Source organism: Microcebus murinus, chromosome 12, assembly GCF_040939455.1.
Source record: "Microcebus murinus isolate Inina chromosome 12, M.murinus_Inina_mat1.0, whole genome shotgun sequence".
In the NCBI taxonomy this organism is placed as follows: domain Eukaryota; kingdom Metazoa; phylum Chordata; class Mammalia; order Primates; family Cheirogaleidae; genus Microcebus; species Microcebus murinus.
In genome coordinates this window covers 89,863,094-89,879,412 of record NC_134115.1, presented here as the reverse complement: position 1 = coordinate 89,879,412, position 16,319 = coordinate 89,863,094, and the positions used below count along the sequence as shown (strand labels likewise).

Sequence of the window (16,319 nt, the reverse complement as noted above, 5' to 3'; positions counted from 1 at the left end):
GAATCTGGCTTATCAGGGGACAGTTCCTGTGTAAGTCCGTGGGCCCATCTTTTTTGGGGAAGAACATCCCTGAGCACCTGTGTGAGTTTAGGATGCTCTTTCATCTCACCTGAGACTCACACAGGCCACCTTGAAAAAGCCTATTAAGATTATTCGTAAACTTGAACTGTCTGTAGCCCAGCCCTCAGCTGTGAGCGCCAGTTTCAGAAGTATCTTAAACTTAGTAAAAAGGAAAAAGGAATTTTCCCCTCCTTCTTCCTCATCTCAGTAACTAGCAAAACCATTTACCTGGTCCTCAAGCCAAAAACCTAGAAGCTTCCTTAATTTCCTCTTTTTTTCCTCACCTCTCTTACCTAGTCCAACAGCAAATCATATCAGTTCTTAAGCCCAGTGGCTTCTCACTTTCTCTACTACTACTGCCCTAGTTAAAGCTGCCATCATCGCCTCTCATGGTCTCTCCATTTCTTCTCTTGATCCCTCCACAAAGGACCAGAGGAGTGTTCTTTTAAAAGCACACATCAGATATGTCATTCATCTGCTGAAAGCCCTGCGGTGACTTCCACTTCACCCTGATGAAACTAAGCTCCTTATCCAAGCCTCAAAGGCTCTCCATGGTCAGCCTGGCCTCCCTGTGCCCAGTGCAGGACTCTCTTGCCTACTGGCCAGCCTACAGGCCCAAGACACCGACCTTCCCACAGGCTTCTCCCTCAGCCCAGTAGGCTGTGCCCCAGCACTTGGTATGAATGGCCTTTGACTAGTAGGTTTCAACCAAACTTGAACCAACCCCCTTGTCCAGGTTTATTGTCTTCACAGTCCCATGTGGATCAAATGTTTTTTAATTATCGTCTACCCACAGTCCCCTCCTCTCCAAGAATGCACAAGCATAAGAGCAGACGTCGTTTCATTCGCTGCTTCATCTCTAGCCCTTAGGACAGCACTTGGCTTGTGGTGGGTGCTTAATAAGTATTTGAGAGAATGAGTGAACAAATGAGTAATTGAATGATCTGATCTAAATGTCATTTTTTCACTCAGAAGTATTACCTAAATAATCTCTCTTTAAGCTGGCCCCCTTTTGTTCATTTCCTTTATAACTCTTTGTAATTTATATTTCTATATTTATATACTTCTCTGTTGCCTATCTTCTCCTCTAAACTGTTAGTTCTTTGAATATCTATTTCATTTATCTCTCAGGGTGCCTGATGCCTAGCCTGCACATAGCATGTATTTAACAAATATCTGCTGGATAAATAGAAGTAAAGAAGGAACTGGATGGGTTTGCCCTTATGATCCAAGGTAGCTCTAGTAGTGTGCACATGTGTGTCTCTCTCTTTTTCCTCTCCCCCATCCCTTCTCTCCTCTCCACCCTGCCTCTTCCTAGATAGCCTCGTTCTTATGTTAGTGCTATGTTTTATTCCCAATCTTCTCCATGTTCTCTAGTCCAAATTCTGGATGGAGGCAGTTTAACTGGCCTAACCAGTATGAGGCAGAGCCTTCTCTACCAGGCCGTTATGTGGGGCCCGTGGGCCAGGTACCTAGCTCTGGTCCAGCTGGTTCCGCCCCAGCACAGAAAACAGCTGCTTCCCTGGGTGGCAGGTGGTTTCAATGAGATAGGCACATTGTGTGGGGTGGGCTTCATTACTGTCGTGTTCAGTATAAGGTACAGGTAAAGGATGTGTGCTGTCAAGGATTCCTCCTCAAATCTGTTAGGAGCAATTTGACATTGACATTTTTCGTATGTTCAGGAAAACAGTAGCTTCCCATTTTGTCAGTTAACCTGTATCCCACTTTATTTACATAAGATCTTTCTGGAATCAGAGGCCCTATTTTTATACAGGCATTGGCATTAGTTCTGTATTCTTATTCTCTGGAAGGGCTATATTTTATATATTTGAATATACGTTTTATAAATTAAATGAACTAATTTTATTTTGACAGTTTAGAGGGATTTTCCATAACACTGCAAGGGGAAGCCCAGAGGTAGTGTGAAACCAAGATTAGGAAGCACAATTCTCTATTCTGTCTTTGTTTCTCTTTATTATGTGTGAATTTTGGTTATTGTTGAGGGAGAGACAAGGTAGAAAGATTGTATTTATATTTACAATATAAAATGGACAATTATTTCACAACCCTTCCTAGTCATGAAACCTTTTAATGACACTTGGCAAATGAATTAATGCTCTGTGATGAAATTCCACTCTAACCAGGGCAGTTTTGAATTTAGAAGAGAGGAGTGACTTAAGGAAAGTCAGAAGTGCCCAAATTGTTAAGGCTGAGGGTTCATTAGCAAGTGATTCTAATTTACTCATCAATGGATTAAGCCACCTCACAAAAAATAAACCCTGACCTGGGCACGGTGGCTCATGCCTGTAATCCCAGTGACTGAGGAGGCTGAGGTGGGAGGATTACTTGAGGCCAGGAGTTCAAGACCAGGCTGGACAACATAGCAAGACCCTTATCTCTCTGAAAAGAAAAGAAACCTTGTCTTGTTAGGTAGGATGTTTGATAATTATTAAAAGTAATTACAACATTGCTAATAATTGCTACCATGCCATGAGTGCCCACTGAGTGCCAATAGTGACTCCCCTGGGTATTTAAAAGCACTAGCTGACCAGTCCCTAAGAGGGTTCCAGTTTGGAGATGAGAAAGCCAAACCTCATGTGGGTTGCTTTTCCCAGGGCCACACTGCTCAATACATGGCAGAGGCAGAATCTGAACCTGGGTCCCTGGCCCTCATCCTATGCTGCCTTTCCCCCGTGACCAGAGGAAAGGTGGGACTGGCCAGCATGGCCACTGACTGAGCCCTTGCCGTGTTTCAGTCACAGTGCTATGTCTTAGCATTTCACGTGTACAGTGTCATTCCCTCCTGTGTTGACAGGCAAGAAAACTGGGGTTTCAAGAGGGTAAGTTACATGCCCAAGGTCATAAAGCCAGGAAGGGACAGAGCTGAGATCTAAACTCAGATCTGTTTTCCCCCAGAGTCCATACTCCCATGCTCTTGCCTAGCTCTCAAGTAGGTTTTCTGACTTATTGGTTAACAGACCATAAAGTCAGCTTACCTGCCTCATTTTTCCTGGGTCCTTGTCAAAAGGAAAAATATAATTCACCTCTTAGGGCTATGATGATTTCATATCTTGAGTCTAGTCTATACATGGGAGTCACTCTCCAGTTTCATTTGTCCTTCCATATATTGCATTATGTTATGCTACATTTTATCATCGTAGGCACAACTGGATCTGTTCCGTTGAGCAAAATGAGTAGCCTTCAACTTGGAAGAACATCAGTTTTATGTTTGACAGTCCCTCAAGAGTTGCCCTCTTGGTTTCCAAGTCACATAGCCCCATTTTCTTTTTATGATCTGGTTACTGTCCTCATTGCATATCAGTGGCCCCCTCTTCCAAGACACTGCAGACAGTTTATCTTCTTGGCCTCAGCTCTGCCAGAGTTTTAGCCCTTCAGAATTAGTCTGTCTTGGTTTTCTCTTGGCTATATCCAGTTTTACAATTTTCCTAGAAAGAAGCAACAGCCAGTTTCCCTCATCCGCTTGCTGCTACAGCTTCTCAAGGCCTGCTGTTAAGAGAACAATTCCACCCAGCACGAATCTGTCAGGGCTACCCATACTAGCAGCTGTGCAGAATGCAGAGGGCTAACTTTTTTTTTTTTTAATGCTAAAATGAGATGAAGCAAGTACTTTATTAGCATCTTAAAGAATGGGACAGGAGTATGTACATGAAGTTATTTGTGAGGAAATCTAGGAGTCTTGTGAAGCAAGGTTTATGAGCAGAGGCCCAGAGAGGATTGTGGGGTGGCTGGAGGATTCGATGACTCAAGGCTCTTTCATATTTCAGCAGATAACCCAAATCACCGTTGCTTGTGATTTATAGATACAGGTGTAAGGTCATGGGCCAGGCATGAGATGAGGAAACAGCAAGAAGAAGCTTCTGGACCTGTACAGAAAAGCAATGACCTTGGACTCAAATCTTTCAGAACTAAAGCTTCTATTAAGAATGGAAATAAGACAGCAGCCTGGGCTGCATCCTGGGGTTCTTAGACAGGTAGAGGAATAAGCTGCAGCCCTGTGTGCATGGGCCTGTCCTTGTCGTAGAGCAGAGAGAGGGGTGAGTGAATCTGCATTGTTTGGAGAGGAAGACCCCCAGGAGTCAATGAAAAGCTTGGGTGGCACTGAACCACATCCAAGAACATCTCTTGAAGGAGAGTCCCACTCCCACAGAACACCAACTCCACCCTTTCAAAATGTGCAGTAAATTGGGCAGGCACTGAACCAAGCATTTTCTGATTGTGCCAGACAGTTCAGTGGTGCAGTGTCCTCCTCCCTCAAAATTCCTCAGTTACACTGGAAGTTCCACATGATGTAGTACTCAGGTACCCTCCAGTTATTTCAGGCCATATGTTGGTTTTATCACCCTAAAGATAGGAGCCATATTTGATACTTCCTAACCTTCCTAGGCCACTGTTTACCCCTTTAAAATGGGAGAGTTGGAGAAAATGATTTTTTAAATCCTTTCTAGCTCCACAGTTACATGATTCTTTGAATCGTTGTCCTTGCCCAGTGTTGTACACAGCACAAAAACACTTATTCAACAAAGAAATGCTTATTGGGATGATTTGCCATATCCTGATCTTTCTTTGGAATTAGTACAAAGAAGAAGGATCTTAGTACTGTACTGAAATAAAACAGTTCCTAAACTTCCTTTAGGTGTGCCTGTCTTCCCCCCCCATCACTCCCTCCTTCCCTTTTCTTCCCTCCCTCCCTTCCTTCCTTCTGCACTTTGAAAAATATCATTTAACCTACAACAAGACCCCTCAAGGGTACCTGCATATCAGACTTTTACCTTATTTGTATGTGAAAAGAACATTCATGGATGGCTTTATATGAATAGTTGGCTTCTTTTTTTTTTTTTTTTAATAACATACCCTGTCCACAAAGCAGGGCTCAGACATGCAGTAGTTTGTCTAAGTGACAAATCCTGTGCTATCCCCCTTCACCTCCCACACACATGCTTTCTGCCAGGTCAGGGGTACCATCTGGTCCTGAGTTCCTCGTGCAAGTAAACCTTTAGTCAGCTCACCTCCCCTGGATCCTAGACATAGATACTACTCAGTCTCCAAGTTCTTTTCCCCCTGCACAAGCTCTGGAGGAATCGGGTTTTAAGTGATCAGCTTCTCTCACATTCTGAGCTTACGTGGTCAACATTGCAACAAGCAGACTTACTAGGTTTTTGTTAGACATCAGTTGGTGGCAGAGCTGAACTAAATATTTCTTCCATTATCCTTAATGTTCTTCCACTTTTCCTTCCCTATCTTATAACTTGCCTTGCCACAGTGTACTAGAAATTCTTTTAATGAAATTCAGCTTGGCAGGCAACTGCTGGAAGCCAGATAGAGAAGACCGCCAATTTCAGCCCCAGCTGCCCAGAAGGCTGCTGACCCTGACAAGGAGCTAGGCAGTGGCAGCATTTCTAAATGCACTTCTGAAAGGGTGAAGACCAGCATGGGAGGCCAGCTCAGCTTCCTTTTCAAGTGCATGTTCATCTCTACTCAGGAAACATAGTGCCTCCTCTGATTCTGTTTACAATAAGTAGTGAGTGAGCTCTTTGGAAATGTGCTGCTTGGTATAGAAAAGTGTTACCTTGGCAACAGCAAGCCCACTTCATTACCAGATGGCATTAGCTTTTATTTGTGGTATCCCATAGCAGTTGCCAAGAACCAACCTATAGTCCCTGTCAGTGGGCGTTTTGCTTCTGACCATGACCAGCATTGGCTAGTTTGTGTAAAGATGTCCGTTGGCCTGTGTGTGATGCATTACCATATCAGTCAATCAAAAGTTCAAGGTCACTACTTTCTGGTGCATCCCGAAACATTAAAAACTGGCACATTCCAGATACATGAGAATCTGAATCATCATAGCGTGACGTTAGGGCTGGATGGAACATTAGAGAACATGTATTAACCTCCTTGTTGGTGACAGGGATGGAAGGGCTCAGTGTTAACCTTTCTGTTACACCAAACTCTGAAGAAAAAGGCAAGCTACCAGCTGTTGAGCTTTGTTGTGTGCCACACTGCTAGCCACTAGTTTTATGTGGATCACCACCTTAAATTTCCTCAACAGGCCCCTCCACATTTCAAAGCTGAGTAAACACGCACGAGTGGTTTTCTCAGTTGTCCCGGTTCACAATACGTGGAAGTGACATGGTTGGGACTGAAGCCCAGTGCAAGAGTACAAACAATTGACCTTCACACTGGATGGCCATCACTGGGGTTGGCGAGGTCAGGCTAGATCAGATCAGGCACGTGGCACCTAAACTGCCTGACTCTTTGTGGTCAGCAGTCACTCATCAGACCCCACAGTTTTGTTCATTCTTCAGGGCCCAGCACAACTGTCACCCACTCTCAGCAGCATGTCTTAACCTGAGATATGACAACAGGAGGGAAGGTTAACATAAGTGGCAAATTCACTGACCTGGAGTCCACAGTGTTTCAGGTTCCACCTTTGATGTTAACTGGCTTCAAATCATTTCACCGCAGCAAAGTCCAAAATAGGGTTTGGACCAAGTAACAATAGCTGCCACTAAGAACTTAGCCTGCGCCAGGCCCCCCACGCCATCCCCCTTCTTGATGCGTTGTCCCATTGGCTCCTTACCGTCATTCTGAGGTGGGGGAGTCATTATCTCCATTCAGATGGGAGGATGCTGATGTTCAGAGAAGGTAGGTAAGTGGGCCAAGCTATCCAGTAGCAGAGCCAAGACCTGATTCCAAGGCCTAAAAATCTTAGGCTTGAAAATATGTGTATTAGGACCATGTTAAAAATTCAGAAAGCCACATACCTATACCTGTTCAATTTAGATGAGCTCCAGGGTCCTTCCTGGCTCTCTGAAAAATAAAAATTGACAAAATTCATAGAGCTTTACGAGTTTGAAATTTACTAAAAGTCAACCAGCACAAGACTTCACAACACTGTCCATAAACCACTACAGCTCCGGAAGCAGTCTTGTCAAAGAAAATCAAACCTGAATGTCACCTAATTACCAATTTGCAGGAAGTATAGAGTAAGGAAGAACATGTTAAAGTATACCACGGAGATACCATCAGGAAAATCCAGAGCATGGGAAACTCCGTAGCAAATAACCCAGTTTCTTCAACAAATAAGATGGGGGAGGACATTTGAGAGGGAGATACCTGGAGTTTGGGAGAGACCGCCTATAAGACGTGTGTTTCAGTCAAATTATGTGGACCATATTTGGCTCCTGATGTAAACAAACTTTTATAAAATGATGTTTATGAGACTGTTGGGAATTTGAATACTGACTGAACTGGATATTTGAAAATGTTAGAGAATTATTGTTTTAGATGTAGAATGGTGTCAGAATTATGCTTTTTTGCTTTCAGAGCCCTTTTAGATATATGTACTGAAATATTTATAAATGAAATGATGTTATGGCTATTATTTGTTTCAGAATAACACAGGGAGAGGAAAAAGGAAGCGGAGATGGGTGACATAAGATTGGCCATGAGTTGGTCATCATTGAAAGTGGGATGGGCCTATGGGGCGTGGGGTTCTTTATCCTCTTTAATTTACTTTTGTATATTTTTAAATCTTCCATTATAAAGGTTTTTAAAAATCAAACTGGTATTTCAGGGGGAGGATTACTAGATTTATTTTGTTTTGATTTTATAGCTCCCATTGCTGACAAGAGCAAAGTGAAATAGATGTGTTCATACCTTTCTGGTTGGCATAACCCTTGTGGTTAGCAGCTGGGTGGATTGTATCAAAAGTCTTAAGATATTAGTACTGTTGCCCTAGTAATTACAATTCTGCTGATCTATCCTAAGGAAATAATCCCAAATGTAGTGAAAGTTTTATGAATGAAAGTGTACATTGCAGCCATATTTATATTAGGGGAATCCTGGAAGCAACTTAAATGTCCAACAATAGGAGAATGGTTAAAGAAACTATAGTATATCCACTCAGTAGAATGCCATGCCACATCTAACACTATTTTGTAAGACTGCATAGCAATGTGGAACAATGCTTGTCATCATTTTAAGTAAAAATTTGATTTGAAATTTTATATATATAGCTTCAATTATAGCCATGTTAAAAATTCAAAAGTTGCCAGGCACGGTGGCTCACGCCTGTAATCCTAGCACTGTAGAAGGCCTAGGCGGGTGGATAGTTTGAGTTCATGAGTTCGAGACCAGCCTAATCAAGAGTGAGACTCTGTCTCTACTGAAAAAATAGAAAGAAATTAGCTGGACAGCTAAAACCATATGGAAAAAGTTAGCCAGGCATGGTGATGCATGCCTGCAGTCCCAGCTACTCAGGAGGCTGAGGCAAGAGGATCACTTGAGCCCAAGACTTTGAGGTTGCTGTGAGCTAGGCTGACTCCATGGCACTCTAGCCTGGGCAACAGAATGAGACTCTGTCTCAAAAATAAATAAATAAATAAAATTAAAAGCCATAAATCTTTGGTAATAAAAAGATTAAAAGAAAGTACCCCAAATGTTATGGTGATTATCTTTGTATGGGAAGACAGAACAATTATCTTCTTTTTTTTCTCTAATTTTAGATTTTTCCATAATAAACATTTATTTTTTAACTTTAACTTTAAAATACCAAAATTAACTTTTAAAACAAAACACTTCTAATACATACATAATGAGTGAGATGTGCACCATCTGGGGGATGGTCATGATGAAGACTCAGACTTTTGGGGGGAGGGGGGGAAATGGGCATTTATTGAAACCTTAAAATCTGTACCCCCATAATATGCCAAAATAAAAAAAAAATTAAAAAAAAAAAAACACTTCTAAATATAAAAGTTCTGGTGTTTTTAGTGTATTTTTCTGAAATCCATCTTGTCTCTGGCCATACCACCCCTGAACCTGCCCAATCTCATCTGAATTCCATTTTAAGAAACTTAAGAAATTATTAAGGCAATTATTCAGTTAATTAAAGGCAGCTAGATTTGGATGATTTTAGGAAACAATTGCCTAGTTATCTACACTTACTAGCAAAGAGAGTCAAAATGTGCAGTTGAAAATGGTGGCCCTTTTGGAGGAGGTGTGTGAGAAGCTATTGATTTCAGTACATGTAATTAAAAAACTATAACTCGATTGCTGTCATTCCCTCCCTTCCTTCCAATAGGTTGCTTGTTGACAAAACCAGAGTTGCTGATCCTGCTTTTGTGGTTTACTGGCCTCCTTAAATAGTGATTTTCAATTACACACAAAAATGACCCATTGAATATTACTTGCTGTGACAGTATTTTAAAATACTATACAGAAATAAAGTGTTTTTACTAGCATTCCCTTAAATGTAAATAAATGTATCCTATCTTTTTCTTACTCTGTTTATATTCTTTACCATTTTATATACACAAAAATAGTGACATCAACCCAGCACTTAAAATTATTGAAGGAACTACATGTTGGGGTGTTCACTGATCCCTAGCACTAATCAAGGAAGAGAGAGGTTGTTGTTGGGACAGTGAGCTGAAAAGCTGCAAGGGATGGGGAAGTAAGAAAGGGTGGTTGAAGGCACCATCCCAGAAACTAACGGTGGGTGGGATTGGAAGAACCAGGATTGCCACTGCAGCCTGAGGCTCTTGTCGCATGCAGACTAGCAGGGCTTTCTTTCAGCTACTTCTGTGATGTCAGAGCCCCACCAGAACAACCCAGATCATGGGCCTTGGGTGGGTCCTGGGCAGGGTGTGCCTCAAGTGTCTCATCTACGAAATCAAAGGAAAAGGCTTAGCAAAGTATCAGAAGAGTCAGGGGGAGCCCTTTGTCTTAGCCCATTTAGTGTTGCTATGACAGAATACCTGTGGCTGGGTAATTTATAAAGAAAAGAGGCTTATTTAGTTCACAGTTCTGCAGGTTGGGAAGTACAAGAAGCATGGTGCTGGCACCTGCTCGGCTTCTGGTGAGAGCTTTCATGCTGTACTGCATCACAACATGGTAGAAGATTGACAGGGAAATGGACGTGTGCAAAAGAGCAAAGCCAAAGGGGCATCCTGGCCTTACAACAACCCACTATTCAGGGAACTGGCCCATTCCCTCCAGAACTGATCCGGTCTCACCAGAGCAAGAACTCACTAGCTGGAGAAGAGGGGAGCACCAAGGCATTGTGAGAAATCTACCCTTATGGCCCAAACACCTTCCACCAGGCCCCACCTCCTCACATCACCACATTGGGGGGCAAATTTCAACGTGAGTTTTGATGGGGACAAACAAACCATATCCAAACCATAGCACCCCTGAAAGAAAGGAAGGTGTCATTTCTATTCTTGGTGCTGAGCCTATTCTAGCAAGCACAGCAGGTTCCTTTTTCCCTGGCATATATGAAACTGCACTTTTTTTAGTTTTTTTTTTTTTTTTTTTTTTATAATCCATAATACATGCTTAAGTTCTAAGAGAGTAAAAGCACTTAAATGTATTTCTAAGATCATGTTTCTTTTTTGGAGATAAAATTCAGCTACTTTCCTTTTACCATCAGACTTCATTTGGTATTGTTTCTCCACTTTTTATCAGCTATTATAAGTAGCTCGTTCAACCAAGGGGCATTTGGTGCCTGCTTTTACCCTCTATAGTGTACTGTTTGCATACTCTGTAGGTTTACATAGGGCCATGACACCTAATGAAAGTAAATGTGCTAACTAAATCTGAGAATGCCAGAATGATAGGATCCTAGTCTTTGAAGAAGATAATCTTAAGATAGGGGTTACTTTATCTAGTAAATAGAAAACATATGGAACTTATCCTGAGAGTTTATAAGCCAAAAATAGAGACAAATTCAGGGTAGTTAGATGAGTTGGTGCCTGCAACATTTTTGAGTGATTATAGAAGAACTTGCTGTGGTTGAGAGTTCACCCTCCAGGGTACAGGGGGCCAGCACTGTGACTTCCCTCAGAATGTCCTCTGTGCATTTTTCAGAAACAGGATAAGTAGGTGATGGTTTCTTCTTATAGTCCTGCACAACTTTGTGTGATTTGCGTGTTCAAGTGTAAGCTTTTTTTTTTTTTTTTGAGACAGAGTCTCACTTTCTTGCCTAGGCTAGAATGAGTGCCGTGGTGTAGCTCACAGCAACCTCAAACTCCTGGGCTCAAGCGATCCTCCTGCCTCAGCCTCCCGAGTAGCTGGGACTACAGGCACGAGCCACCATGCCCGGCTGATTTTTATATTATATACATTAGCTGGCCAATTAATTTCTTTCTATTTTTATGGTAGAGACGGGGTCTCGCTCAGGCTGGTTTCGAACTCCTGACCTCGAGCAATCCGCCCGCCTCGGCCTCCCAGAGTGCTAGGATTACAGGCGTGAGCCACCGTGCCCGGCCCAAGTGTAAGCTTTTATGTTTGTATGCACTTGTTTTGACAGGTGACCTTGGGAAAGGTTTTGAAAGTGATTGTCGTCATGCGGAGCCTGTTCATTGATCGAACAATAGTAAAGGGATATAATGAAAATGTCTACACAGAAGATGGCAAGGTAAGCATTCTGGAGTCCTATTTTTTCCCTTTGTTTTCTGTATCCCAGAGCAAATGTTGTAGAGTCCCGGATGAATGACATTAAAAACTAGTAATCATAGCTGAAATGATCAACAATGTAGATTTGTCAGTGTGAAGATGAACATTTTACAAAAAAACATTTCATTCTCTGTGCTTGCATTTTTCATCAAGCCTCTGCTTTTTCCTCTAAGCCTGATGCCTTAGTTGAATTTCTAATTTATCACCTTAGACCCCAGTTGCCTCATTAAACGTGTCTTCTGAGGAAATGGATTTTTTTTTTCCAAGTCAAGCAGCTCATCAATAGCCCAGGGTTCAGCGTTTTGCTTTTCCTAGAACCATGAGGAAAATTCAAGTTAGTTTGACACCACCTGATGACATTCTTTTTCTATGAAACTAACAAGTAGCCCTCAGGAAGTTGCTTGTGCACAGCGGCACATACTGAATACTGCTGCTGAAAGAAGGCAAGTTATTTCCATGGGTGATTTGTTTCATGGAAAGTTCACCCATGTGAACTCCTAATTCTTTTGATTGCACACTCTCCATATGGCTCTACATCCGTCAGAGGATGCTAATAGGAGCTGACAGCCTTCATTTGCGTTTGCCTCCAGAGTGCGATGAGCACCCAGCCTAAGACACCCACCCTGACTCTCCCGGTCACTCCCTAGCACTGAGCCCCGGCACACCTCCCCCATCAGGAGCCTTCCCTTCCCTGCCCTTCCCATCAGGAATCTCTTTAAAATTTAAAAGTTTGTTGGTACTAGCACTCACCACCCAATAGCCACTTTATAATGAGAATAGAATGTTCTTCAAAAAAAAGGTGATAATTGTGGCTTAGCACATAACAGTGTGTTGTATGAGAAGTGCAACCCATGACATAAAGAGATTTGTATTTTGAACAAGTAACCCGGCATTTCCACATGCATGTTGTCTCCAAGGACTGTGCCAACTTCTTGTAAGTCTCCACATTGAGAGCTAATTGTTCACTGAGGGGAAGTTTCCTTTTATTTTTTGTTTAGAAAAACCAAATGTCTTTGGAGCAAGTATGTAAAGTGGGTGATCTCATGAGCATGGTGGCTTCAGAGCGGGTCCCACAATGTCAGCAGCAGAAGCAGCACTTGGGCAGCATATACCCTCAGAGACATTCATACAGTGGGGTTTACAGATGCCATTTTTGTTGTGTTTTCTCAAGGTTGACAACCTTACAGCCATACCTGGTATGAAATGTGGCCTTGCTCGCCAAGGCCTTACAAGTGAATTGAAAAGATAAAGAACATAAAAAGCTAAGCAGTAATCAGGATCGTGCTGCAAGAATTACCAAACTCTGGGTACAAATGAAGCATAATCTGCATTTAGATTATAAGGAATGGAGATTTTACCTACTTTGCATGATACCTTTTAACATTCTATTTATTTAATTGCCCCATACTGAAAGTGTCCAAAATAATATACACAAAGCACTTAGCACTTTGCTACCTAGTAAATACTCACTAAATGGTGAGTATTGTTTCTATTCTGCACTTACAACAGGGACTTGGAGAATAGTCTCGTGTATATAGTAGTTCTAAAACTTCTCTCAGGTGATGCCTCCTTTCCCCTTCCCCCGACTTCCTGGCTTCCCGGGGTTTTCTTCTCCCTCTGCCTATTCCCCTTGGCCATTCTCACCCGTGTCACCTCACCATGCTTTGTTTCTAGATCAGACTTCTCCTTCTCAGATATCCCACAAGTTCAGCCCATGCAAAACTGAACTCATCTTTCTCCCTAAACTCATTTTCCCTCTTCTTGTCCTTATCTTGGTTAACAGTACCACCACTTAATTGCTTAAACCTTTCTTCCCTCATCCCCCATATCCAGTCTGTCAGTGGGTGCTGGCAGTTCTCCCTCTTAAATATTTCTCACACTGGCCCCTGCTGTCCACCCCCACTCTGCGGGCTCTCATTATCTCTGAACTAAAGAACTGCACAAGAGCCTCACTTTGAGTCTCCAGCTCTGCTTCCCTCCACAGTCTGTCCTTCACTTGGCTTCCAGAGCTGTCTTCCTAAAATACACGTGCAAGTGTATGGTTCTCTTGCTTTTCACTACCTCCTCATTGCCCAAAGCAGCCCTCCCCCAAGTAGGAAAGTAGGATATTAATAGACGTTAGGCACAAAGCAGTTTGTAGTCAAACAAGTTGGAGAAACTCTGGGTTAGAGAAAGTTCAGTAGGTTTCTTTACTCTAGTTTGCTGTGTGTTTACGAATCTTTCAAGAGGAATATATAGTAGGCAGTATTTTCCTAACTTATTTGGCCACCAAATTCTTTTTTTCTTTATTCTTGGAGCATATTGTGACATTGGTATTTCATACAACACTTCTGAAAACTCTGGCTTACAGAATAAAATCCAAAATCTTCTGCAAGACATATAAATGCCTAATGATTGGGCCCCACCTTGCTTTCCGACCTCATTGGCCATCATTCTCATACACATCTTGTCTTACTTTCCAGCCTGTGGCTTCCGGGACATTCCAGACTCTCACATATTTGCACATTCTGTGCCCTTTGCTGTGGGCCAGTTACCCCTCCTAGTCCACCTGGCAAACTTTTACTCTTTCCTTTATACCAGCATAATACTATCTTCCTTCCTATCCTGTCCCATCTTCCCAGGGGCCACCTGTAGAAGAATAGTGCTAGTGAACATGAGTGGCAGGCACAGGTTTCATTATTGCTATACACATAGAATTTTGAACAGTCTTTTGCTAGTACTAGTATTAATACATTGTGACTATTGGTTTACATGTCTATTTTGCAATTAATACAAATACTAACAATATTAACATATTTGGTCTGGCAGGAATTGCACGAAGCAAACTTAGCTTTAATGGTTATCAAATCCTCCTAACAGTATCATGATATAGTACTGCCATTAGACTCATTTTTTACCTAAGGAAACTGAGACCTAGAGTAGTAAAGTAACTTGCTCACGGCCATACAGAGCCAGGTCTCACACCTGCATCTAGCAGGAGCTTTTTGAGGGCACAAGCTCATCCTGACTCTTTGTCCCTGCAGTATGCTTCATTGCCTAGAAGACAGTAGAAGCCCAGTCATATATGGCAGGGATAATGAAGGCCTACTTGGGATGTGAAAGTATTTTAGTGGAATGGAAAAGTAGAGAATCAAAAATGAGAAATGGGGACTAAAAGAAGCAATAGGAGTTGAAGTCATGAGTAAGTTAGAGGATAGAGGAAGACACATGTTCTTCTGACGAGAAATTAGCCTGGCTTTTCTGTTCATCAGAAAGAAAATGGGTGTGTGTGTGTGTAGGAACCTGAACTCAGCTGTGGTTGACATCAGAAATGTAGTGTGACAGGAAGCCTTAGGCCTCCTTTTACCGCTGCATATGGTGGAGCAGTAAGCAGAGACCCTAAAACTGGAAATAGCAAGACAGGAGGAACAGGGCCCTTTGTTAAAGGGTACATTTGAGTACATTTTGTAGAGAAGCTCTCAAATGACTGTTCTGCCCAGAACCTAATCCTAACCAATTTGATTAGCCTCTTCTTTTTTTCTGATAACTTTGCAAATGATAAAAATGAAACCGTGCAGACATCGTTAGTGTTCTATTTTGAGTACTGACACTGATATGTGTGTACTTATATGTATTTATATACATACAGGCATTAGTGCAATTAATATGTTGAAATATCTGGCACATCCCAGATAAAACGGAATATTTGGAAGGAGCCATTGGAGCTCGAGGTGTGGTCTGCAAGAACAAATTATTGATTGCAATTGTGCTGTTGCAAAGATGGAGCCCTGCATTTGCTGAGTTGGTTCCTAAGTGGTTGCAGGGGAGTGTTTTGCTGCAGTCTCCTGGAGCACAGCCACAGATGCACGGGGCGTGGCTGGGAAAGCCTCCTATGGGCTTAACTTCTGCTTATGCAGTTGTCTGTGTCCTCTAAGCCCAAAGCAACCAGCACATTCTAAAAGGTTTAATTACCCCTATTGCTACAGTAGTGGCCCAGCACCACCCCCAGTCCAGATCCGGCCCGTTTTTCCCCATCAGAATTCATCATACCAAGGCTATTGCTTTATACTTGCAGTAACAACCACCGCCACTACCCTAATGTCCTGTCTCTTTACCTGTGGTGCATATTTTTGGTACCAAGCACCAGTAGCCTGATTCCTCTAATAAAAAATAAAAGTGCTTTTCAAACTTACTGACTACTATTCGTTGTAATCAGGGAGTAGCAAGAGCCATGACTCAGCATGTTAAAAGGCAAGACTTAAGATGAGTACTTGGCCATTTTCCTGATTTTATACTAGTCAGACTTAACTGAAAAAATATAAGTGTCTCGGTTGAATTTATCTTATTAGGGGATTTAGGTTATGTTAATGCTATAGCTTCATTAATTACCCTGTATCAATAAAAAAGGGCAGCTTTTAGCCTCTGAGCGCAAGAGAGGAAAAGAAATGGTGGTATCAAAGGAATCCTTCAAAGACAGCCAGAGCTGTCTCCAGGGTAATTTCTGATCCCTGCATTCTTCCCACTTCAAAGTTGGATGTGTGTGTGTGTGTGTTGGGTCGAGGGGGTTGGGGGAAGTTTGAATCTGATTTCTCTAATAAGTGTTGGCATCAGCCCCGTTTGATATTAGATGCAGGGAACATTTTGATTTGTTATAGCCTTTGAAATTGTTCAGACGACCTTCAGAAAAATGGCCTCTTGTTACTTCTAGGGGGAAGGGTGAAAGCCAGGGAAAGGGGAATCCAGTTTAATTCATATGCAGAGGATGCCCTGAAATTGTGCTTTCAGCAGTTTTTTAGTAACAA

The 16,319-nt window shown here is 42.2% G+C and overlaps 1 protein-coding gene across 1 annotated transcript in view; it reads left to right on the top strand.

Moving 5' to 3' along the window:
* MED27 (mediator complex subunit 27) overlaps nt 1-16,319 on the top strand; it is a 202,054-nt gene that overhangs the window by 158,722 nt on the left and 27,013 nt on the right. The window contains exon 5 of the mRNA XM_012744084.2: nt 11,393-11,500. Coding sequence (XP_012599538.1) covers nt 11,393-11,500 — 108 coding nt within the window. The remainder of the gene's footprint in view (nt 1-11,392; nt 11,501-16,319) is intronic.